We start from the raw sequence: 26,676 nt of genomic DNA, 5'->3' as shown, positions 1-26,676 counted from the left end.
GTAACCAGAAAATCTGTCGATGAAGGAAAACCTGCCTTAACATTTTAAAGTGGCTAATCATAGTTTTTGGCTAATAAAGGAAACAAATAGCTCCATAGGAGAACTTTCTTTTCCCCCAAAGAAGAAAAAGTTCTTCAATTTTTTAAGGAACTCCACATAAAACAAGATGGAGAAGTTTAAAATGACAGAAAAACAGAAGCAATCTGAATTCATTGTCATCCTGCATTTTTAAGCTGTTATTTTTACCCTACAAAAGCAAAAAAAGGAGAGGGGGAAAAAAAAAAAGCTTAGGGAATTAAAGATCCTTTGAATCCGAAAGGATGAATCTCTCTTAATGACAAAGTTAAGTGTCTCTTGATTCAACATGTGCTAAGTAACTACTGATTGTCTAATACTTTAGGATGCACAAGAACAGAAAAGTACAATAGGCTGTTGTTTATTAATGGAGTAAACAACCTGCTAAATTTAGGTTCAAGGGCTAATTCCTTGTCTCAGTTAGCTAGTGCTGCTATAACAGAAATACCACAAATAGGTGGCTTTAACAAACAGAAATTTATTTTCTTACGCTTTAGGAGGCTGAATTCAGGGTGCTGGCTCTAGGGGAAGGCTTTCACTCTCTGTGGCCTCTGGAGGAAAGTCCTTGTCTCTTTGAGCTTCTGCTCCTGGGTGATCTTCTTGTGGCTTGGCATCTCTCTTCCCCATCTCTGCTTGCTTAATCTACTCTTTTTATCTCCAGTAAGAGATTAACTCAAGGTACACCCTACACTAATCCTGCCTCATTAACATAAAACTCACTCCCAAATGGGATTATAACCACAGGCATAGAGGTTAGGATTTACAACACATATTTTCTGGGGACACAATTCAATACATAACACTCCTCATCTCTCCTCTTGATAGTGCCAGACATCTCTGTGAATCAACTTGCCAGTATTAAGCACTCTGAAGCCCACCTCCAGAATGCCTCTGATCATCTGATCATCTTTCCGTTAGCTACCCAACTTTCTTTCCAAGTCACAGCTCTGCTAATGCTGTTTAACCGAGTTAGGTTTATTGCTTAAATAATTGTCAGTCGTTTCCCATTTACAGTAGGATATGCCTATAATCCTTAGAATCGCATTCAAAGCCCTTTGCAATCTTGTCCCAACTTCCTGGTCTTTTCTAGGATCTGTCTATACTACAGCTTCAACTCTCCCACGTGTCTTGAAGTAACGTAGGAATGTGCCATGACTTTGCCCATGCTGTTCCTTTCCCCAGGATACCCTTTCCTCTACTTCCCTGCAGGTTTCTCCTTATCCATTAAGGCTCAGTTCAAACAATTCATCCCTGCTTTGGTTGTTGCTGGCATGTCTGTTTTACTTCCATACCAGCTAGCTCCATCTCTGCATCCCTAATGGCCATGCATTCTGCAGATATTTGTAGGTGCTCAATAATTCAACATCCATCCCTGAATTCTGGGAGATGGATTATCCCGGCATTTCTTTTAACCTTTAAGAACCTGCTGGATTCTCTGCTGCATGGGCAGAGCATAAATGTACTTCCTGCAGAAGAAAGAAATCCCACCTTCCCTCTGCTTCTCCCTGTCTATTTTCAATCATGAAAATACCTAATATTAACTAATATTTATTGAGTGCATATGATACTTTAAGCATCATGCTAAGTACTTATACCAAAATACCAGTTGCAACTCCGTGTGTGTCAGAGTAGAACTGCACTCCATCGTTTTGGAAGTAGATCACCAGACCTTTCTTCCGAGGGGCCTGTGGATGGACTTGAACCTCCAACCTTTCAGTTAGCAGCTAAGCTAAGTGCACTGTTTGCACCACCCAGGGATTTAATCTTTCCAGTAAGCCTATGGGATAAGAAACCTGTTGCCATCGAGTCAATTCTGACTCATAGTGACCCTATAAAACAGAGTAGAACTGCCCCATAGTCTCCAAGGCTGTAAATCTTTTTCGGAGCAGACTGCCACATCTTTCTCCCATGGAGCGGCTGGTGGGTTCAAACTGCCAACCTTTTGGTTAGCAGCCAAGTGCTAAGCTGGTGAAGCACTGCCTCACCAGGGCTCCTTAAGCCTATGGGATAAAACCAAAACATCAAACCCATTGCCATTGAGTTGATTCCATTTCATAGACACCTATGGGATAGGGACCGTAATTATCCTTACTGTGGCAGATGAAGAAACTGAGGCTTAGAGAGGTTAAGTGACTTACCCGAGGTCTCACAGCCGGTAAGAGGTGGAGGTAGGCTCTGAAACCATAGTCTGAAGCCAGCACCTATGCCCTGGGACCATCCTTCTCAGACCAGGTTTCGGCTAAGCTGAGGTCAGACTACGCTACCAGGCAAGCTTTGGCTTTGCTAGGTTGATGAGCCAATCTTAGAGGTGTTGTGTGCAGCGAGTTGATTCTGGCAGCTGTTAACCGAAAGGTTGGCGGTTTGAACCCGCCCAGCGGCTCTGCAGGAGGAAGACCTGGTGAGCTGCTCCCATAAACATTACAGGCTAGGAAACCCTATGGAGCAGTTGTATTCTGTCCTATAGGGTCACTCTGAGATCTTAGAGGTATGGGTCACCAATGGAGTCGGGAGACTCATCAAGGCTTCTTGGTAGAGTTTATCTAGAGTGGAGAAGTGAAGGAGGAGGCTGCAAGGTAAGCCCTGCCCTCCCCTGTCTCTAACCCTAATGTCATTAGTAGGGGGCCCAGCATGCAAGGAACTGAATCTCAGACCCCAGGGCTTAGAACCTTGCCTTTGGAGTGTGCCATCCTATTTCATCTGCTGACACATCAAAGCAAGGGCAATTTGCATAGGATGGTCTACCATCTGTGTTTCATTTGCGAGGCTAATCCGTTATTTAAAAAATAATAAGACAATTTATTTACATCTACTTTTTTTTCCTATTTTCTCAGTGAGTGATACAGAAAAATGAAGAAAATGATCCCAACAAAAATATTTATGAGTAAGTAGCTCTCAGAAATGAAGAGGGTGCTACTATCTAAATAATTCTGGTTCCACCCACCAAAACAAAGAGGATGTTCCTGACAGCATGATTGAATTGTGTGTAATTACTTACTGCAAATGTTTTAAACATGATGATAATGTGAAAAGTATTAGCATCAGATCAGCGCAACCTAAAAACATTCATTTTTCTGCGAGTACGGCTATTACCTCTATCTTTCACTCAAGGCATGGTGGGAAATGCTATCCCTTTGTTATTCTTCTATTTTAATAAAAAAAATTATTGTGGCAAACATATATGTAACAAAAAATTTACCAATTCAACAATTTTTTTCACGTACAATTCAGTGACATTGATTACGTTCATCATGTTGTGCTATCATCACCCCTATCATTTTCCAAATTATCCCGGCACCCTTAACAGAAACTCAGTGCCCCCTAACAAGAGACAGCCCCTTTCCCTCTTCTCTCACCTCTGGTAACCACTAATGAACTTTGGTCTCTATACATTTGCCTATTTCATGAAAGTGGGATCATGTAATATTTGTCCTTTTGTGACTGATTGATTTCACTGCTATCATTTGTTTTTATTTTTTTCAGGTAGCTTGACTTGATATCACAGATTTCTTCCATTCGTTTATGGAGATGTGACTTATGTGACTATATTTTAATGGGATCATTGTGACCAGACACCTAGTTCTCTTTTGCCTTGCAGCTACATATCCAAATTCATTGGCTATTTTGCATAGATGCTCCCCTGACACTCTTTAGTTTTCATCTCTGACACATTCAAGGACTCCTGACTCACTCATCGCAAATAAACTCACATCTATCTAAAGATAAGACAGTTGCCATCAAGAGAAAAAAGGAAATTTTTTCAGTTTTTCATTTTGGCCTAAAACTTTAGGCACTGTGAAGTCTTAGAAGATCCTTTATCAGCTGAAAATATAAAATAAATTACATTCACAGTTCTAATATCTTTTATTGTACGTACATTTGTATGGGCAGGCCATCACTTTCATCTGATTATCTGGAAGATTACACATAACATAGTTAAGGCAAATTCAAACAAAGATAGAACAGAGCTCAGCTCTAACTCCTTAAAATGACTAATGATACTTTCAGGATGCAAATTTTAAGATTGCTTTTTAAGGGCCTCTTTTAGAAACGTTTCCATTTGCAAAAAAACCCTGACCATTAAATACCCTGAGTAGCTGCAAATTGTGGCTGTGTTCAGAAAAGATGGCAGATTTCTGCTGATGAATTTCAGTCTAGCCACCAAGATGATCAGCTAAATAAACCATTTATCAAACATTAGGGACCTTTATCTGATTTTATTCTGTAATGCAGCCAGACTTCATTTAAAAACATAGACAGAGCTGTCACAACGGAGGGGCTGAGCAGGGTTACAGAAAGAATAAAAGAGTGCCCCAGATAAACCCGATTTCATTTAGGAGGATATATGCCCCTTATCTCCCCAAGTGTGGAAAGGATAGAGACGATTTATCATTTAAGCAAGTGGCACAAATCCTTATGCCTATCCTGTCCACTGAGGTATTAGCACCTAGCTCAGTTCCTGGCACAAGGTAGACATGTGAGTAAATAAGATGATCAGATGATTATGCAGACACAAGAATGAGCTCTCATCTAAAATGAGATTCTTTACTGTTTATACACCCATGTTTGAATGTGTATTCTGCAGGAACATAAATGCTTGCTTCATTCATTCATTCATCGAATCTTCACTGAGAGCTTATTATTTATCAGGCAGGGTGGTGCAAACTGTTAAGTGCTCAGCTACTAACCAAAAGGTTGGCAGTTCAAATCCCCCAAAGAGGTGCCTTGGAAGCAAGTCCTGGCTATCTGCTTCTGAAAGGTCACAGCCATTGAAAACCCTATGGTGCACAGTTCTACTCTGACACACATGAGGTCGCCATGGGTTGGAATCGACTCTTTGGCAACTGGTGGTTTTTATGTTTGGCTGTGGGATACAGAGGTGAGACAAAGATCCCAGGTCCCTGCTTCATGAAGAATATGTTCTTCATGAAGTTTCAGTGAAAGGCAGTGGCAGAGCTGGTGATGGAGAATGCACCACGTCTCCAGGTGAAATCCGATGTCTATCATCACCGAGCTTACAGAAAGGGCAGAGCAAGAAATGGGGGCTGCAGCTACTCTCACATCTGGGCCATGGAGGCGGGGGAATTACCGTGAAGCCTGGCCAATGTCAGCACAAGTGAGGTGTGACTTGCAGGACGAGGTGAACACGATGGGTGCAACTGGGGGGACGCTTCTTACATCCCTGTTTCATGTGAGCAGAGACAATACGCAAAGCTATCACCTGTGGTTAATAGGAACTGAAGCCTGGATTACTAGCAGCCACAGGAAGTGCGACAAATGGTAACAACTGTGGTTGTATGACGCTTTGCTATTTGCAGAAGGAATGGTGCTTTGCACATCTCAAAAAGGTGATAAGGACAGCCAGTGCGGGTGCTATTATCACTGTCATTTCTGATTAGGAAACAGGCTCAGGGAGGGAATGCCTTGCCCTAGGTCACACTGCTGACTGGGTGGGGGGATGGCACCCCAGGCAGCACACTAGAGAGCAAATAACACATGAAGGCATTCAATAAATGTTCTTAAAAACTATAGAAGCTCAAGGTTGGAAAAGACCTTGTCATGGGTTGGATAGTGTCCCCCCAAAACACATGTCCACCTGGAACCTGTGAATATGACTTATTTGGAAACAGGGTCTCTGTAGATGTCATCAAGTTAAGATGAGGTCATACCGGATTAGGGTGGGCCCCAAACCATTGACTAGTATCCTTATAAGGAGAGGGAAATGTGGACATACTGAATCACAGACATACACAGCAGGAAGACACCCGTGACGACAGAGGTTACAAGTGATACAGCTACAAGTCAAGGAGCACCAGGCCACCAGAAGCTGGAAGAAGCAAGAAAGGATTTTCCCCAAGAGCCTTCAGAGGGAGCATGGCTCCTTCCAGAACTGTTAGAGAATAAATTTCTCTTGTTTTAAGCCACCTAGTTTGAAGTAATTTGTTGCAGCAGTCCTAGGAAATGACTACAGATCTTAAGGACAGAACTCTTACCTGATAACTGAATCTCTTCTGTGACGTCCTACCAAGGGCAGTCCACGTATTCCATAATGGGGCACTCACTATCTCCTCTTACAAATTACTACTATACCAATCCTGGTAATTATGATAGCTAATGTTTATTTAATAGCTACAACAATGGACTCAAACATACCAAAGATCGTGAAGACGGCACAGGGCTGGGCAACATTTTGTTCTGTTATACGTAATGTTGCCATGAGTTGGAACTGACTCAATGTTTCTTGAGAACATACGACGTGCTTTGCATATTTTGACACATGTAATCCTCCCCAATAACCCCTTGAGGTGGGTGCCACTATTCCCATTTTATAGATGAAAAACTGAGGCACAGAGAGGTCAAGTCTTTTGCCTAGGTCAAAACCCTAACATATGTTGGGGCCAGGATTCTAACTCCAGATCTGACCTCTTAAGTCTTTTAAGTACACTGAGACGTTATCTCTAAAGGTGTGGATTCTCCAACTTTGCTGACCACTTACATCACCTGGGTTTTTTGTGTTGCTTTTTTGTTAAATACGGATGCCTGCCTCCTACTTCCAGAGACTTGAATTTCACTAGTATGGGCTTTGGCCAGGGGACTGTGGTTTCTAAAACTCCTCAGCAAACTCTGAGACCCACTGTCCTATATGAAGAGCCCTGGTGGCACAGTGGTTAAGCTGCTAACCGAAAGGTCAGCAATTTGAACCCATCAGCTGCTCCGTGGGAGAAAGATGTTTGGCAGTATACTTCCATGAAGATTTACAGCCTTAAAACCCTCTGGGGCAGTTCTATTCTGTCACAGAGGGTCGCTATGAGTTGGAATCAACTCAATGGCAACGGTTTTGGTTTGGTTTTCATCTATTTGATTCCACCTCTCTCCACTTGGGGGCAATACGAGCAAGTCCACTCCCTCTTTCCAGATGCCAACCCACCTTGAACATGAAGACCACCCTCACAGCCCTCTGCGTCCCTCTTCTCCAGGCTCCTTGTTCCCTGAGGAAGCCTGTATGAAGCAGGAGCTAGTGCTGCTGCCCCAAAGAACTCTTAAATCACAGTGGACATGTGCCTCAGTTTTGGAGACACCATAGCTATAAGTTAGAGTCTGGACACAGGGGGAGACCCAGTAACCGACCCATTTTCACATCCTCTCTCCATGTGGTTTTCCTTATAGTTCTAGTCAAGTCAAGGCTCATCTGAAAAGGAATGTTTCAGGGAGAACTCTCTTCTCAACCCCCCCACCGAGCAGGACCAGCTACACAATCATGGCCCGTCAAATGGGAAGGCAAGTCAGCTACAGATGGAAGGTGGGAGGGGGCAAGGGGTCAGTTACATGTAGGCAGGGAAAGTGGGTGAGGTGAGGTGCTTCCTGGCATTTCCCTCTGCCCAGAGTGGATGAGGCTGGGGGTGTTGCTCTCGGCTCTGGGTGTACACGGGGGTCCATGGCCACACCACCCAAAACACACCAGGAAATGGAAGGAGAAGCGACGTGAGCTGACCTGCCCCAGCAGAGGATGACAGACCTCTCTTGCTGCCTGCCTCCCTTCCTCACACTCCTTCTTCCTCTCGTCTCTCGACATGTATTTTTTTGAGCACCTCTCCTATGCTAAGGACTGAACATACATCAGGGAACAAGCTAGACATAATCCATTTCTTTAGGAACCTTGGGGTGGGGAGAGGGGCAGATGAGATGTCCCCAACCTGAGCTATCCCACTGAACATGGGTGGGGGAAGACAAGGCGACAGCCAAGATGGTCACATATTAAAGGTCATTTCCCTGCTGGAATACTGTACCTGGTTACCCTCTGTCATGGACTGGATTATGTCCCCCCAAAAATGTGTGTATCAACTTGGCTAGGTCATGATTCCTAGTATTATATGATTGTGTAATCTGATGTGATGTGTTGTAAACTCTATCACTATGATGAGGTTATAGTGATGAGGTATACAAGATTGGAGAGTGTCTTAATCCAATCTCTTTCGAGATATAAAAGAGAGAAGCGAGCAGAGACATATGGGAACCTCATACCACCAAGAAAGCAGTGCCGGGAGCACAGCGTGTCCTTTGGACCTAAGGTTCCTGCGTAGAGAAGCTCCCAGACCAGGGGAAGATTGATGACATGGACCTTCCTCTGGAGCCAATGGAGAAAGTGTTCCCCTGGAGCTGATGCCCTAAATTTGGACTTGTATGTAGCCTACTAGACTGTGAGAGAATAAACTTTTTGTTAAAGCCATCCACTTGTGCTATCTCTGTTAGAGCAGCCCTGGATGACTAAGACATCCTCGCCGACATACTTTTGGTACAAAGTAAACATGGGAAAGGCAAGGTTAAGACTCAGGCACAAATTAAAAACGCAGTGCCCGCCGTCTCCCCAAAAGCCTTATGTCTTCCCTGGATCTCCCTTGGGGTGAGCATCTCCTGCTGGTTCTCCTCGGGAAATGCACTCATGAAAGGAAAGACAAAATTGAAAATCAAAATGAAAAATGTCCGCCCGCTGGACTGAGCTCCTGTCACCTGGCTTTGGCAGACACCAGAGGCCCCAATCCTGATGAACCAGGGAACACCTACCGACCTTAGATGGGGCTAGTGGGGCCAGAGGAAAACGCCTATGCAGTCTCAGCAGCCACTGCTCTAGAAGGGTCCCAGGCCTATTTGTTTACCCATCCAATATTAGGCACTCAAAAACACTACTGGAGATACTGTTAATGAAGACAGAGTAAACAAATTTAAAATTGATTTGAATCATATCACAATTTATAGACACCCAAACTAAATACTCTCTTGAAAATGAATGTTTTATGACTCTGTATTAAATGTTCTGCCCAGCTGATTCAGAAGTAGACTTTTAAATTTATGTCTGATGCATTTACAGACATAAATTGCACCTGCAAAATATATATAAAGCGTTGTGGGATTTTTTGTGTGTGTGTATAAGCAGGTTCACAAAAATGATGTCATACTATAGATAACATTCTTCAATCTGATTTTTTTTTTATTCTTAATATATCTTGGAGGTTCTCCCATAGGAGAACACATTAGATCTAGAACCTTTTTTAAACTACTGAAAAATATCTCCTAGAGTGGTGAGACTATTGTTCTAGCAATTCCCTCTGTGGTGGACAGTGAGGATCAGGATGTCTTCTCAGAAGTTCTGCATAAACGAAAAATAATTCTACAATCACACTGAAGGGACCCTTTGTAGCCACGTGAATCACAGGAAATGGTGCTGAGTCTCAGAGAAATGAAAAACATTTCAAACTGTAGGAAACAGCAACAAGACATCTCATAAGCAAATTCTGTCCCTTTAAACACAAGTAATTTAGAGTCACGTTTTGCCCCTTCAGCAAAGATGCCGAAGAGAAGCTTACCACAGCATGAGGAAATAGACGCAGCTTAGCCTAAACTCAGGGACGTTTCTTCTCCTCCGATCACACCAGTGTTGCCTGGGTCAGCACTGAAGTCTGGAAACCCTCACAGAAAAGTGATGCCGCTGGTTCATTTTCATTGATTTTCCAATTTTGGTAAAATTGTGTTTATCTTTTTTGGGGGCTGTTTGTGTATTGTGGCTAGAAATGCTTAATTCATTTCCCATACTTATATATGTATTACAGCTTAGCAAAAGCCCAAATGAAAACATCATGAACTTGAAACACATTTGCCCCCAAAATAAACTTAAAATATAAATTATCTATTATGTTTTTGCTTTGGTTAGTAAATAGAAACTTAAGAAACATTTTCTATTAGTAAAAACAGACACATATATAGAGAAATTAAGGCATTTCATCTTTCCCCTGTAAGAACTTGCAAGTACTTTTGGGGAGGATTAGGGGTTACAGGAAGCTGGTGTGTGTGTGTGTGTGTGTGTGTGTGTGTGTGTGTACACACTGCTGCACAGATGTGCTGGGTGGGAGCAAAGAGAGAGTTGGAAAGCCATTACTTGCTTCCAAGGAAAAAGATAATATGGCAGCCATAAAAATGGAGTGTTGGGAGGACAATGGGAGACGAAAATGAAGGAACAAGATTCAATGCTTTTCCTTTCTACTTTCCTATTTTTAACTAGAAACAATTAAATTTCCCAAGTGACAACTACAGTTGCCATACAAATTTCATTCTCTTTCCCTTGCGATAATTTCCCATTTCTAGCTACTGTCTCCCTTTTCAAGTGAAAATCTCAGTGCCATTTCCAACTCGTTCTTGCCTTTATCCTCTGTGCCAGTCAACCCATAATTAAGATTTTTCGGAGAGCCAGGAACTGTGCCAGGTAGTGGAAATACAAACATGCATATCATCACAGTCCTTGTTCTCAAGAAATTTACAATCTAGACCAGCATTGCCAGATAGAACTTTCCATGGTGATGGTAATGTTCTATATCTGAGCTGCCCAATACAATTGCCATTAGCCAGTTGTGGTTACTGAGCACTTAAAATGTGGTTAGTGAGACCAAGGAACTGATTTTTAAATCCTGCTTTCCTTCCCACCCACTCCTCCTCTTTCTGGCAGAAAGACAGGGGAAGAGCAGTAGAAACTAGAATCACAAGGGCTTGAAGAATAAGTGAGGAAACAGAGGCATCAAGTTGAATGCATACAAGTAATTTCAAATGATATAGTCTTTTGTAGTCTGTACTTTTTTGGTTCACATACTGTTCCATTTCCCTTCATAGTTTTCCCTACCCAACCATCTGCAAATATCACATTTCCACCTTTATAATCTAAAGCGCATTGATTCAGGACCTGAGTCTTCGCTTGTCTGTGTACCACGTTCTATTCCTGTGAAAGAGAAAATGTATTCCTTTCAGCTCACCTCCCGGTCCAGCAGCGCAGGTGACACAACGGTGACAATGTCTCCTTTCTCAGGATCGATGTAGAACATGTTGGGTGACGGCTTGTCAGGCGTCTGCTGACGGATATTATACCGCAGGAGGGCATTGTCAGTGGCAGGGTCATCTGCGTCAAAGGCTGTCATCCGCATCACCGTGGTCCCTAAGGGGGCAGAATGGAAGGGCAGGAGATGGTTACCAGTCACCGTGGGTGACACTGACGGTTAGGGCCCTTCCCCCACTGGGCAGTAGCAGTGGAGTAATGTGTCAATCACTTTCCAAATTAAAATGGGAAAGTATTTCCCTAGCTGCGCTATGCTTTAGCTTTTCTTTTGCCATTCCATCACATTAAAAGACCTGAAATAAAGAAGAGGAATCTCTGCTGTTCAGCAGAGTGACAGCTTAATTTTTCCTTGTGCCGATACACTGATTTTCATGGGCTTTCATTCCAGGGTGGATTGACTTTGTGACAGTGACTGCCTTCATTTTAACAGTGTTTACTGGATGCCTACTATGTGTGGGGTCCTGGGCCAGGTTGGGGAAATAGAGGTGCATAAAGGCACATTTCTGGTGTCTGGGAGTTCAGAGATTAATAGGAGAGATGGACATATATATCTGTGCATATGTATATCCGAAGAGCATATGACATCAAAAGCACAAGCAACAAAAGACAAAACAGATACAATGAACTTCAGCAAAATGAAAAACTTTTGTGCATCAAAAGACTTTATCAAGAAAGTTAAGATATAACCTACAGAATGGGAGGAGATATTTGATAAACATATAGCTGATAAGGGCCTACTATTCATAATATATAAAGAATTCCTACAACTCAACAACAAAAAGACCAAAAGTCCAATTTAAAAATGGGCAAAAGACTTGAATAGACATTTCTCCAAAGATGATATGTAAATACCCAATAACTACATGAAAAGATGCCCAACATCATTAATCACTAGAGAAATGCAAATCAAAACCACAATGAGATACTACCAGGATGGCTATTATCAGAAAAACGAAAAATGACAAGTATTTCGAGAATGTAGAGAATTTGGAACTCTAGTCCATTGCTGGTAGGAATAAAAAATGGTGCAGGCACTGTGGAAAACAGTTTCATGGTCCCTCAAAAAGTTAAAGACATAATTACCATATGACTCAGTGATTCCACTCCTAAATATATACCCAAAAGAATTGGAAGCAGGGACTCAAATAGATACATGTATACCAATGTTCACTGCAGCATTATTCACAATAAAGAAAAGTTGGAAGCAAACCAAGTGTCCATCAACAGATGAACTGATAAACAAATTGTGGTATAATCATACAATGGAATTTTACTCAGCCATAAAGAAAGACAATGTTCTGATACGTGTTACAACATGGATGACCTTTGAAAACACTATGCTGAGTGAAATAAGTCACCCACAAAAAGACAAATATTGTATGGTCCACCAGATACGAAATATTGAGAACAGGCAAATGCAGAAATAAAAAAGTTTGTTGGTGCTTACCAAGGGCTTGGGGGAGGGGGCAGTACAGAATTATTGCTTAAGGGATACTGAGTTTCTGTTTGGGGTGATGAAAAACTTTTAGAAATGAATAGTGGTGATATTTGCACAACAAGGTGAATGTAATTAATGTCACTTAATTGTACACTTAAAACTGGTTAAAACAGCAAATGTACTGGTATATATACGTTTTATGAAAACAAAATTTTAAAAAAGAACGTAAACATAATTACCAATGGAAACATGCTCTAGAGAAGAATCAGGTAATTTGCCTGCTGGTCTTGACAACTGGGTGGCCATCGTAATGAACTCATGGTGACCTGAACCAACTATAATCTTTCATCACAGCTTACTCTTCTATGAAATAGAGCACCACCTTCTGCTTCTGAACCCTTCTGAACCCACAAAATGTGACCTGCATGGTAACAGATCACCACAATAGGAATTAGATTATCAGCCATTAGGCCTGATTGGTCAGACAAATAAGGGGGATGTGGCCACCATAAAGTTGGATCAATTTATTAAGTACTCTCAATTAATTTCACCAATGTTGCCATTCAGCCAAATGCTTCAAGACATCTTTTCTTTTTTACCTTGTTGTAGTGCCCTGTAAACTATCACAGGGTATGATTCAGGGTCTGATGTAAGAATAGAACATTCTTGGTCCACGTAGTCCCACTACATTGTCCCATGTCTTGGGAAGATATCACCATACAATATGGCACTCTTTTTCCTGTTGAGCCATACTATGGAGTCAGGGCTCCTTTTCAATCCAGAGGTGTAGGCAGTCACTTCCAATCCACTGGAGTTGGTGTGAAATGTGACACTTATTTGCCTTCCTGATCTAGGAAAACAGGTCAACTTGAGGATCTCGATCAGAAATCAGAGGCATCTTTCAAGCTGATGATCTCACCCAGGGATGGGCTAAATGAGCCCATGTGGCCAGAGATACAGAAGGATGCCCCGACTCCATCATTTCCGTACCAAACAGCCTCGGGTTAAGTGTACGTGGCCCAGTACCTTCAACTTAGTTGGTGTCTAATGAATGTTTGATTGATTGAATATGTGCCCTATTTAATCCACCTTTCATTGATGTCGAAGGTTCCTGGGTGACACAAATGGTTTGCTCTCGGCAGTAAGTGAGAGGTTGGCGGTTTGAGAGCACCCAGTGACACGACAGAAGAAAGGACTGGCAATCTGCTTCTGTAAAGATTAAAGCCAAGAAACTCCTGTGAAGCTCAGTTCTACTCTGTAACACATGGGGTCACCAGGAGTCAGAATCAACTCAATGGTGATAGGTTTTTGATTTCATTCAAGTCATGTCATAGATTAACAAGAAAAAGAAGGTAAAAAAAATTAAGTATGGCTTGTGACTGCCATATGTGTTGAAATGATTAGAGAGACAAAAAAGAAAAAAGTTTTCAGGTTGATGAATTTCCAGTTTTCACCAGTAAATTCATTGAGAATATCTTTTTTGTTTCCACAGATTTAATAGAATGATATAACAGTAGGATATCTTGGAATATTTTCAAGGTTACACAGAAATTGGTTTTTTGCACAATTGTTAGGGATCAAGTGAACTGGGTCCTAAGCCCACCTGTGTCTTGACCCAGATGTTCGTAACTGGATGTACTTCTGACGGCCACCTCTACGGAGAGTGAAGAATGTCGAAGTCACGTAAATGTATTTGCACATTCAAGAATATGAACTCTGGAGTGACATGTCTGGGTTCGAGTCCTTAGTAGCTGTGGGGTCTTGGGCAAGTTACTCAACATTCTCCAAGCCTTGATTTCCTCATTTGCAACATGGGGGTATTAATAAACCTTCCTTACTATTGATGGTGAGGTTTTAATTGGAAAATATATTTAAAGAACTTGGTACAGTGCCTGGAACATCAGTGTTCCGAGAAGGATGTCACGATTATCATCAAATCTTGCCCCAGGTTCTGAGCTAATCATGGCAGCACAGACAACATCCTCAGACAAAGTATCTTAGAATTCAGTTTCCCCAAGAAACTGGCAATTGGTATGGATGGATGAATATCTGTGCTCATCATCTCAGAGTTATCTGCCTCACCCTGTCCCTTCCACATTTTCCATGGTCTTCGTTTACAGATTTGGGTTTCTACTATGGAGATCACAACTCTAACACACACACACACACACACACACACACACAGTGTAATCTACTGTTTCTCCTTGTGGTACTCTAGTTTCCCTCTAGGAATAAACCCAATTCTGAATCCTACTTCATCTGCTGGTCCCAATACCCCGCTTAGCTCCTGCTGCCCACTCCACTGGGGCTGGATCACAGTTCTCATACTCCCAAATATTGAAAAAGATTCTGCAATGGCCAGATAAACCTACAATTTCCTAAATTGTATCCAAGGAACTCTGGTTCCAGGGGCTCAGGAGAAAAACACATTTGCAAAATATGCATTTAAGCAGGTTTCCCTGGAGGATTCCTCAGCACCTTTAATAAGAAATGCATATGGTCAATCTCCAGGAGAGAGTAGAATCTGCAGTGTTTCCCCAACTTCTCTGCTGATGGAATCTCATATTTAAAGAATATCCGTACATGATGGGCTACATGGTCCTAAATTTTGAGCTCTTGGGGGATACAGATTGCATTTTGTTCATCTTTGTAAGCTCAGTACCTGACACACAGCAGTTTGTCCTCAGTCAATGTGCTTTGAGTTGACTTGCATTCTTGAAATCCACTGTAGCTTAGCCTCATTCCACAATGACCAGAACTCATCAGTAACCTGCCTACATAGAAGAGTGGACAACATTGTCTTTACACATTTCTCAAGCAGGCATGCTTTGCTATCACCTCTAAACTCCTTGTTTGTTCCCCCTTGGAGGTCCTTGTTGGAACTGGACTCAGCAGTAATATATCAACCTCAAGCCGAGTACAGCTGCTTCAATCACTTATGGTGGTACCTGTGCCTTATCCCTTGCTGTCTGAATTTCTTAGTGCTGCTGTAACAGAAATACCACAAGTGGGTGGCTTTAACAAACAGAAGTTTATTTTCTCACAATTTAGGAGGCACCGGCTCTAAGAGAAGGCACTCTCTGTCTGCTCTGGGGGAAATCTTTGTCTCAGCTTCTCTAGCGTTCTTCTCTGTGTTCCTTGGAGATCTCCACGTGGCATCTACCTTTCCCTCATCTGTGCTTGCTTCTCAGTGCTGAATCTGCTCCTTTTATATCTCAAAAGTGCGTAGGTTTAAAACACACCATACATTGATATGGCCTCATTAACATAAGAAAGAAAACCCTATTCCCAGATGGGATTCCATCCACAGGTATGGATTTACAACACATATTTGTGGGGGCACAATTCAGTCCATAACACTTGCCCAAGCCCACAGCCCGGACTCCGAGAAGAAGGACTCGTTTGTTTCCATCAGCCCCTGTGACTCCCATCCATGTTTGTCTCGGGCCTCTGCCTGGATCCCTGATAGCGAAGAAACAATAATTGCACGATAGACCTGGGTGTGGATCCTCACATAGTACGTTTCTGTCTTCTCCCCCACCACAACAGTCTCCTGGGTGTCAAAATAAACAATAATCACCCTGTCAATCCCAGAGCCAGATGAATTAGCAGCGGCCCCTCAAAAGCAAAATAAAAGAATTATAAGTTGCTGTTTGAAAGTCTTAGTTGGGCAGTCCCCTTCTTCTGTGGAAGGATAAGACCATCAACCTGACAGGCTGCTAAACAATTAAGCTTCTTTTGTTGTGGTCAGATACCCCTTCCTCTCGGTGGCACCTCTCTGATTTAAAAAAGCGATGCCTACTGTAGTGATCTTGAAGGGTAGTGTTTGAAGTTTCATTTCTCTGTGGCTTCAACACAACCACACCTTTGAGAAGCAGGGGGCAGATATGACAGTGAGGGGGTGCTTTCACCAGTGATTAGGTCACCCAGCTTCAAGAGGGGATTCCCAGAAGATGGCTCACTCTGCTCCATGGGTGACAAGCTTATTCTGTTCTTGAGGTTTCTTCAACGCCATCTCAAAACATTTCCTCTGCGTGATCAAAGGTGTCAGGCTCCATTATTTTTAGCCCTATTCCCATTGGTAAACAAGATATTTAGACATGGATGTTCAGACATATACTTGGTGCTAGATCTCTAGTAACACAGTCAGGGCCACTGTGAGCCCTGGTGCAGTGGTTAAGTGCTTGCCTGCTAACTGAAAGGTCAGCAGTTCGAACCCACCAGTCACTCTGCGGGAGAAAGATGTGGTGTCTGCTTCCGTAAAGATTACAGCCTTGGAAACCCTCTGGGGTAGTTCTACTCTGTCCTACAGGGTCACTATGTGTTGGAACTGACTCCATGGCAATGGGTTTGGTGTTTTTTGGTTTTATGCTTTCCAGGGAGACACATAATACAAAATCAATATGAGTAGAGACAGCATGCACCACCAACAGAGCTCCTTTGATAGGGACAAAATGGCGAGCCGGTAAAACGCTGAACTTGTTATAGAAGGCACAGTGTGCCAACTCCACCCAAACACTGGTTTCTAAGACTGAATTTGTCTAAGAGACATACTTTAAAGGTTACTAAGGAAGAGAATGGATACTGCATTCATTGCATAACTTACTACTTATGTGTTTATTCCCTGTATGAGAAGAAAATTCCTTATACTTCTGGTACCTCAGCTTGTTCAGCAAGGTGAGAAGGAAGGGGAAGAAGCTGTCATTTTTGATTCTAGCATCTTGGGGTATGCCTACTTGGAATGGTGCTAATTTGAAACTAAATCTCCCTTGAGGATTACTCTGGCTGAGGGATACCAGGCCTCCTGGTTCTCAATGTCCATTCAGAGAGTTCTAGATGTACGGTGACCAACCATCCCCGTTTACCTAGGACTGAGCGGATTCTGGGACGTGGGACTTACAGTTATAAAAATGGGACAGTTCTGGGTGAATCACAATAAGCTGGTCACCCTACAGACCACATTTTACTTTCAGATATAGAAATACCTCGTGGCCATCACCTGCACAAGTGAGAAGGGTTGCGAATGTAACTTTGGGGCAAAATCCCCAACAATGGGTGGCATGGAGTAGAAAGATGACTCCTGCATCAGTGGGGACATGGGCCACGGCCACCCATTCAACTGACCACAGTCACACCAATTTGGGATTGCTTTTTGGCCAAGCAGGTGGACACTGTCCAGTTCTCTCCTTGCAGTCTTTAATAGCAAAGAGAGAGAGCTCAGTGGGCAAACTCAAAGCAGAACCATGCTATTACTGCAGTTAAGGGCACAGGATGTCTAGAATTAAATCCTGACCTCACCATTTACCATCTGGGCATCTTTGGGCAAATTCCTTTACCTCACTAAACCTCAGCTTCTTCATTTACAAAATGGTACCTCCCTCATAGGCTGTTGTGTGGATTGAGTAAATTAATGCAGTGCCTCTCATCCTTTTTATATTATCACCACAACAAGGAGGCTTTTTAGACATTGTCTTTCTGTTCACCTCCTTTCCTCACAATGAAACGTTAACACAACAGATATAAACCAACACCAAACCACTTGCTATCGAGTCAATTCTGAGTTGTGGCGACCCCATGAGTATCAGAGTAGATTTGTGCTCCATCGGGTTTTCAGTGACTGATTTTTCAGACATAGATTGCTAGATTTTCTTCTGAGGCACCTCTAGGTGGACTTGAACCTCCAACCTTCTGTTTAGCAGCCAAGCAGCATAACTGTTTGCACCACCCTGAGACTCCCCACAGAGATAGTGTATATGTATTTATGCACTATGACCCTTTGGAGGCCCACAAACCATTGTAACTAATATATCGTTACCCTTTCAAGAACTACTTTTCATCCCCTTGAACATGATATGACCCCCACTGAGAATGCATAAATGAATGAGTATATAATCCAATGCCTGGGAGATGGAAAGTACTTGAGAGATGTAAACTTTTACTGTTATTTTTACTGACCACCACAATTTAGAACTCAGTTCTGGAGGAACCCATTGACGTGTGCAAGAATGACAAGCAAAACACCTTGTGGGATCCAACCACTCAGCCTTCAACTCACACTAACCCTGGGGCTCACACTCAGGATCTACAGGAAGAGCAATTAATTAAAACCTCTTAAGAAAACAACTTTTCTTCCCCTAGAAGGAGCCTAGACACTTCTGTTGAGTGCATGCATGCATAAAACCCCTGTCCCTGGTCTTGTCAGTGGTTCTGTGTGTACAGGAATTAATAGGGAAACCGTCAAATAATTAGTTGGCAAAATATAATCAACCAACCTGATGGGTACCCAGAGGCAGCCCCACATGGTGCTGTGCTCGCATTCCCGAAAAGTCACTTGAGTACTGGATCGTAAATAATGTCTGATTTTCCCAGTGACCTAGATTAGCATTTCAGACCCGCTTTATCTTCATTTGAGGGGATGCCCAATTGGAAGCCGTTGCTCATAATTCAGCTTTAAGTTTTCTGTTGGCGGATGGGGTAGGAGGAGCAGGTCTGCTCTCTGCTCTGGGCACGGAGACTCTTAGAGGAAGCCCTACCCTGACCCTCTGAGGGCAGGAGAAGAGAACTGCAGAATGGCGGAGAGCAAAATCCGACTTTTACTTCGGGGAAGAGGAAAGGGAAGAAATAGGCTTAGCCCTAAGGCAAAGGTTGGGAGATTTAGCTTTGCCACCATTGCTTCCTTTCTGGGGTCCTGCTCCCTAACCCCCATTTTTCCAGGATTGCCATTCACCAGCATGAACGCCTCTCCGCCATTTTTTTATATGGTGGTCAGACTGTGCCTTACACCCTAAAAATTCTTAAGAATGTGAGTTTTAATGAAGATGTCAGTGACCTTTAGTTTTTTGTCTGACAGTAGCCAAACTCATTGGCCCTGAGGGTGTGGGTCATGGGACCTGGCCCAAGGGTGACAAGCTCAAAGGCCGACCCAAGGCCCATGCAGATAACCTACGTGAGCAAAGTGATTTAAAGACAGCTGGAGTGGTGGGGACTGTGGCAAGCTGAAGAGTTATGTAAAGATGCCTTTGCACTCAAGCTTATTGCTGCATTTTTGAAATACAATTCTGGAGTGGCTGGGATTTTGGATTTTTCAAGAGGAAATGGAGATCTGGATTTTTGTAACTACTGTCAAAATGTTTAAATGTGGAGACTAATTGAAATTTAAAGAATAAAATATCACTGAGTGGGATAATACTGGGAAGGTCAAATGAAAACAGATCTATGGGACTTTTTTCAACCTTTGATGTGGACTCTTCCAGCAAAGCCAATTTTTTCCCCTCAAGCCATGAACTAAATGTTAATGTGTTCCCTGATAATACATTACAACTTAAAAAATGACATATTCACTATAGACAGCTTGCCCTTCTTTCTTCTGCCTCCCTCTTTGGAACAGGAAATTCCTCATCTCTCCAAGAAGGATCCAGCTTAGATAGATGCCACTGTCTCCCAAGTCTCTCCAGAGCCTAGGTTGTAGGTCCTCCCCATTGGATACACCCTAGGACTTGACTGATCCCTGTATACAGCACCTTCCCAAGTGGTGCCCTAGTTACTGTTCCTCCCCACCACCCCATTGGACTATAAGCATCTCGAGGACACACCCAGTATCTCATACCCTTATGTGTCGCAGGGCCCAGCAAAGTGGTGGCTCTAGAGACCAGTGATACAGAATATGGGAAGCACGTTTTATGCATTGACTTATTTGATCCTGCAGTAACCTCAGGAAGTATATAACATTGGTAAGTCCATTGTACAAACGAGGAAAGAAGCTTTGGAGGGTAAAGTCACTGTTCTCAAGGCCACATAGCCAGTCACCACTTGAGCCAGGATTTGAACACTGCTTTGCTAAAGAGACTGTGGTCCAGAATGTGAGTGCTGCCCAGGACTCATTCTTCTTTCTTCCTTAGGAACATAATAACGCTGATTATAGCTGGTCACACTGCCAACTAGCTGAGATTCTAGATGCCCTGTCTTCTCATGGCCTAAGATTTGGAAAATGAGATATAATTTTAAGTGTCATGTGATACTCCTGGGAAGATTCCTTAAAGGGAACTGACTTAACCAACCAGGAGGTGTGCACTTTTCTAATGCCCCTTTTCCTCACTTCCTGCCTGTTTGGAATACAGATGTGATGACTATAGCTTCAGCAGCTATCTTGGACCAAGGGGTAGCCCTTCAAATGGTAGCCACATGGCAGGAAGGCAGAGCAGAAAAATGGAAGGAGTCTGAGTGTCTGATGACGATAGAGCTTAAGAGAAGACTGGACTGCCTCCTTCCAGCTTCTTTTACATGAGCAAGAAATAAATGAGAGAAAAGTATAAGCCCATTTTGTTTGAGTCATTGCTATTTTGGTTTTTCTGTTACATTCAACCACATCTAATCTTATCTGATAAGTATGAAGTAAAGATTAAAGAAAGTAAACAAGTAAATTATATTAAATACTTAGTATTACCCTAGAAACTAAATTTTGTTGCTTTAGACTTCAGCTGGTTGACACTAATTTAGACAAATGTTGAAACACCCAGTCAATTTTTCTTTAGATATGTTCAAATAGACAAATTAGTTTCTACTCATTTAAAATATTCTGTATCCAAAGACAATCTACATAACAGGAGGCATGGTGAGATTATTACTTTAACAGCCCAGAGTGAACTACTTTATCTTGTATCTACACTTTTATAGTCCCTTCCCACATTGACTCAGGGCTTAGCCATATGCTGCTTTTGACCAGTGGGTCCAGTATCTGTGTAATGCAACATTACACGAACAGAAGCTTGGAAAGTTCTTGTGCATGGGGCTTGCTCTCCTGAAACCCAGCCACCGTGTAAAGATGTCTGGTTTCTCCTGCTGGAAAGGTCACATGTCTGAGAACCAGTGTGCCCTGGCTGGCACCCTAACTAACCATCATGTATGTTGAGGCCATTTTAGATGATCCAGCTCCAGCTGAGCCTCTGGATAATGGCAGCTGCCTGAGTAACCTCAGGCAAGACAAGCAAACATCTGCTCTGCTGAGCCCATCTCTATTTGCAGAATCATAAGCAAATAAATGGCTTTGGTGTGGCTTATTATACAGCAATAGATAACTGATAAAGAAGTGTAAGTAGATTAATCTTCACATACCAGCGAGAAAATATTGTGTAATATTAAAAACAATAGAGTTAATTCTTAATGTGGAAGTTTCCATTTTAAATAACCAAAGAGCATGGTAGATTCAGGGACTGGGTCAAAATAAAAATGGACAGGTTTGGGAAAAAATTCAATGAAAAAAATATATATAACCAACTTTTTAAGTGTTAGACTTTTGACGTCACTCATGACGTCACCGCTAAGGCACTACAATACAATGGTCATTGAGCATTTCAGTCTCCTAATGGATTTTTTTTTTTTTTTTTTTTTACGTTTTGAACAACACTGAACTAAACTGGCACAAACTCTGTACTCCTAATGCAGGTTTGAGTTTATTAAGTACCATCAAATAGGAAGACAACTCTGTTCTTAAAAATGAGAATGTCTTAAATTTTCAAGGCAGTTGCTAACTCCGTTTAACAGCAGCCATAAGCGTCTATGTGTAGCTGCAATTACCACTGACTTGATGTGATGTGCAATAGACTCCTCTCATATTTGTTTCACCTCCCTGGAGCTAGTTGGCTTTTTAAGTACAAATTGACAGTCAAATATGTAATAAGTTATGACAAGTTGAGCAATGGGCGCCTTCCATCCGTTTTCAAAGGTTGTTTATTTTTGTGCTGATAAATAAGTGGTGGCGACAGACCCACCTTATGATTATTTCAATCCCTTGGTTGCTTCAGTGTCTTTGCCCTACTTTCTCAGTGAGCTATTGTTTAATTAAGTTGCAGCGGGCCCAATTTATGCAAGGACAACTGGTTTTGCAATATAAGGTAACACAAGGCTGAAAACAGGGTCCTTCCTAGCGTATTTCACTTTATTGCCTCCATTTCTTCATTCCATCCAGAATGTCATCTTTGTAACTTTGCGGCCTTTTTGAAAGGATAAGGCAACTCTTTCCTGAAATAACTGATCTTGCCTAAAACACTTCAAAAAAGGGCAATTTTAGGTGGATACTCTATCTCTGGAGCCCTAGTGGCGCTGTGGTTAAGAGCTCAGGCTATTAATCAAAAAGTTGGAAGTTCAAATTCAGCAGCCACTCCTTGGAAACCTTATGGGGCAGTTCTACTCTGTCCTGTAGGGTCACTATGAGTTGGAATCAACTCGCTGGCAATGGGTTTGGTGGGTTTTTGACGCTGTCTCTAGTACTTCAAATTAATAATAAGAATTCTTTACATTAAATTAGCATGAAGTAGCTGAAATTCTCAAATATAAAAATATTTCCCATAAGACTCTAGAAACAACAAAAATGAAACTGTGTGTCTAATTTTTTGTTTGTTTAACCAATTTAAGACATTTTAAAAATGCAAGTCCAGTTTTCTTACACAGTGGTTTTCAACTGGGGGCGATTTTGCCACCAGGGGACATTTTGCAATGTCTGGAGGCATTCTGGTTGTCACAACTAGAGGGGGTGCTACTGGTATCTAGGAGGCAGAGGTCAGGAACATTGCTCAACATCCTACAAGGCACAGGGCAGCCTCCATCAAAGAATGATCCAGCCCCAACTGCTGATAGTGCTGAGGCTGAGAAACCCCATCTTAGAGGCATTCATACCAGTGTCCCTAAAAGTAACGGTGCTTTTAAATTCCACACTCAAACAACTGAAACAAAAATTGACCTCTCTTGGAATTGACTCTTCTAGAAGTTCCCTGAGGGTAGTGACACTGCCTCTTACGTATTTATTCCTCACAATGGCTCAAATATTAATACTGTTGAATATACAAATATATGTATTACATAATGTTTAAGAATATGCTAATGCTAACATCATCTAGGAGCCCTGGTGGCACAGTGGCTAAAGCACTAGGTTGCTAACCAAACGGTCAGTGGTTCAAATCCACCAGTCGTTTCGTGGGAGAAAGATGTGGCAATCTACTTCTATAAAGATTATAGCCTTGGAAACTCTATGGGGGCAGTTCTACTCTGTCCTATAGGGTCACTATGCGTTGGAATCGACTCAGTGGCAGTCGGTTAACATCATTTAAGGAGCCCTGGTGGCACAGTGGTTAAGTTCTTGGCTGCTAACTGATAGGTTACCATTCGAACTTACCAGTGGCTCTGCAGAAGAAGAGACCTATTGATCTGCTCATGTAAAGATTACAGCCAAGAAAACCCTACGGGGAAGTTCTACTCTGTCACATGGGGTCGCTATGAATTGGAATTGACTCGACGACACACAATAACACCATCATTTAGCATTACTGGTTAAATCAAGTATAACTCAAAGCATGCAAGTTTTCAATGACAGCAGGATAATGCTTTGCATATAGTAGGAATTAGTAAATATTTGTTGAATGCATGAGTAAATAAACAAATGAGTGAATGAATAAATGAAGACTGAGTAGTTATGGTATCTTTCTTCTATTTCAGCTTAAGGTTATAATGAAGGTGGAAGAGGAAACGAGTAAATAATTAGTGCTTTGATTTGTACTGAATATTAATTAACTCCTCAGTTAATTCTGAATGATACGCCTATTGTTCTTATCACTTGTATCCATTTTGAGGTTAAGCAGTTTGGTTATTTAAAAACATGGACCATATTAGGCTACTCCAGACAGAAGTGACAAACCAACTCTGAAATTCCAATGGCTTAACATGTAAGCTTAATTAATCACTCAAATCAAGTCCACTCTGGGTGGTTCCATTTCAAGAGACGTTCTTTCCAAGTGTAATTAAGGGATCCAGCCCCTCGCCTCGGGTAGCTATGCCAGCTAGACCATGTGGTTTTCAGATCACTGTGAGAGGCGAAGAGAGCTAAAGTCACTTACTGACTCTTTAACGGTTCCATCCCAGAAATGTTAGCTAGAGGTGGCATCTGAAGTAAGCCCAAGGGCAGGGTGTTTCCATGCAGTCCCTCAAAGTCCCTCTGTCTCATGCTCTGCTATCACTGGCTGTAAATTCGTAATTATTTTTGAACAAGGAGACTTGCATTTTCATTTTGCACTGGGTTCCACAAATTATGTAGTTGGCCCTGGTCAAGAGCCCGGCGCCAGACCTGTGAGGGGCTTGGGACACACGGAAGGATCTTGGAGGGTGCAGTGAGTGTCTCAGCCACAGGGACCACACCTGCTGCCCGTTAAGCAGAACTGCAAATGTCTCATTTTCATCATTAGGCGCTACAGCTCACTGAACCCTCGGCTCCTCCAGTGGTTTTTTTCCTAGTAGGCGAAGTGTATACGTGGTAAGAGATCAGTCTCTGCTCGAGCATCGGATGCGCTCAGCTGGAGGCTCCCTCATGCCCGAGCTCTGGGTTTCCTACCCTGGGAGTCCTGCTCATGCTTCACACTTCACTCCTCATTCAGCTCCTGGCTCTGGAGCTTGTTTAGACCAGAGAGCTGCTATTTCCCCGGCCTCTGACTTGATTTGCTGGGTCCTAGGCTGCTACTTCCTTCCTCCTCCTCTTCTTCCTCATTCTCCTCTCTCTCCCCCTCTTCTTTTTCCTATATCACCTTTTTCTTATATTATGATCTTTCTTCTAGTTCAGCTTAAAGTGGTGATGAAAGAAGAGTAGGAAATGGGTAAATAATTAGTGCTTTGATTTCTACTGAAAAAGAAAAACCCATTGACATCAAGTCAATTCCAACTCATAGTGACCCTATGGGGTAAAACTGCCCCATTGGATTTCCCAGGCTGTAAATATTTACACAAGCAGACTGCCACATCTTTCTCCCACGGAGTGGCTGGCGGTTTGAACCGCTGACCTTTTAGTTATCTGCCGAGGGCTTAATCACTGTACCACCAAGGCTCTGATTTGTACTCAGTATTAATTAATTCCTAGGCTAATTGTGAACAAGGTCTACTGTTTCTATCATTTGTATCTATTTTAACGGCAAAGGGTAAGCAGTTTGGCAATGTCTCCTTCTTCCTTTTTCTCTTCTTCTTTTTTTAATTAGATACTTACTTCTGCCTAGCTCTTCCCTGCCTCTGACATGCCAATCTGGGTCCCACCACAAATAGGTTACACACAGTATGGCTTTGAGAGAACATGGCGTGGGACTGTGGACTGCAGCACTGACTGCTCACTAGAATCTTTTGGGGGCATTTAAAAATCATTCTGAGCCTAACCCCAGAGATCTGATTCAAGTTGTCTGGGTGGGGCCTAGAGAGTGAAGCCTGGGAATAGAAGCCAGACAGATGTAATCAAACCCTCTGCTTATTGGCTATGTGCCTGGGCAACATACTCAGCCTCACACAGCCTCACTTTTCTCACCTGTAAAATGGGGTGACACTCACCAGAATATAAAGTTGGTTTAAGTATTAAGAATAGTGCATGTAACACATGGGGTGCCAAATGAGTTGGTCTTCTCAGTAATTCCAGGGAGAGGGACTTGTGAACCTACTGTGTACTAGGAACAGTCCTTGTAATAGTCCTGCCACGGTAGTTAGAGCATCTTCATTTTTAAAGGAGAAACAGAGGCTCAGAGAATTTAAACAACCAGCCAAGCAAGTGGCGAGCAGGTATTCAGACAGGTGCATGGAAGATTGCTTAACATTAAGAATAGCTAATCTTTACTGAGGACTCAAACAGTTACAGGGATTGCCCTAAGCATTTCAATCATTTAATCCTCCCAACAGCCATGTGAGGTAGGTATCTTAGTCAGGGTTCTCTAGAGAAATCTAGAGAAATACACATATTTTCAGGAATTGGCTCTCGTGATTGTGGGCAGTTGGCAAGCCCAAAACCCACAGATCGGGTGACAGGCTGGAGACTCCTTCAGGCTTGTGTCACAAAATCCATGTTACGTGACAGGAAGAGAGAAGAGTAAGAGAGTTCTGGCAAGATGTCTGTTTATAGTCTGGACTCAGAGTCCTCCCTAGGTCAAACTCCCTTTTTTCTCTTAAGGCTTTCAACTGACTGGGCGAGGCCCACCCACATTATGGAGGGTAATCTGCTTTACTTAAGGGCAACCGATGCAATACTCATGAAACTACTTCATAATAGCATCTGGACTAGTGTTTGACCAGACAATTTGGCACCATCACCCAGCCAAGCTGACAGATAAAACTAGCCATCACAGTATAATTATTCTTATTTTACAGAAAGGGAAGCTAAGTTTGAGGGAGGTAAAGTCGCTTGCCCAGGTTACCCAGCTGGGAAGTGGCAGAATCACCACCCATCTGTCAGTTTGTCATACTGTGGTAGCTTGTGTGTTGTTGTGATGCTGGAAGCAAT

At 42.5% G+C, this 26,676-nt stretch overlaps 1 protein-coding gene across 3 annotated transcripts in view; it reads right to left on the bottom strand.

Annotated features, from left to right (window-relative positions):
• Positions 1–26,676, bottom strand: part of CDH13 (cadherin 13) — a 1,198,041-nt gene that overhangs the window by 283,925 nt on the left and 887,440 nt on the right. For all 3 annotated transcript variants that reach the window (XM_004377722.1, XM_004377723.1, XM_004377721.2), the window contains one exon: positions 10,869–11,047. In XM_004377722.1, coding sequence (XP_004377779.1) covers positions 10,869–11,047 — 179 coding nt within the window. The remainder of the gene's footprint in view (positions 1–10,868; positions 11,048–26,676) is intronic.

The sequence above is a fragment of the Trichechus manatus genome, unplaced genomic scaffold (genome assembly GCF_000243295.1).
Source record: "Trichechus manatus latirostris isolate Lorelei unplaced genomic scaffold, TriManLat1.0 scaffold00053, whole genome shotgun sequence".
Taxonomy (NCBI): domain Eukaryota; kingdom Metazoa; phylum Chordata; class Mammalia; order Sirenia; family Trichechidae; genus Trichechus; species Trichechus manatus.
Note: the sequence above shows the minus strand (reverse complement) of the source record. Positions and strands in the feature narration are given on the sequence as shown.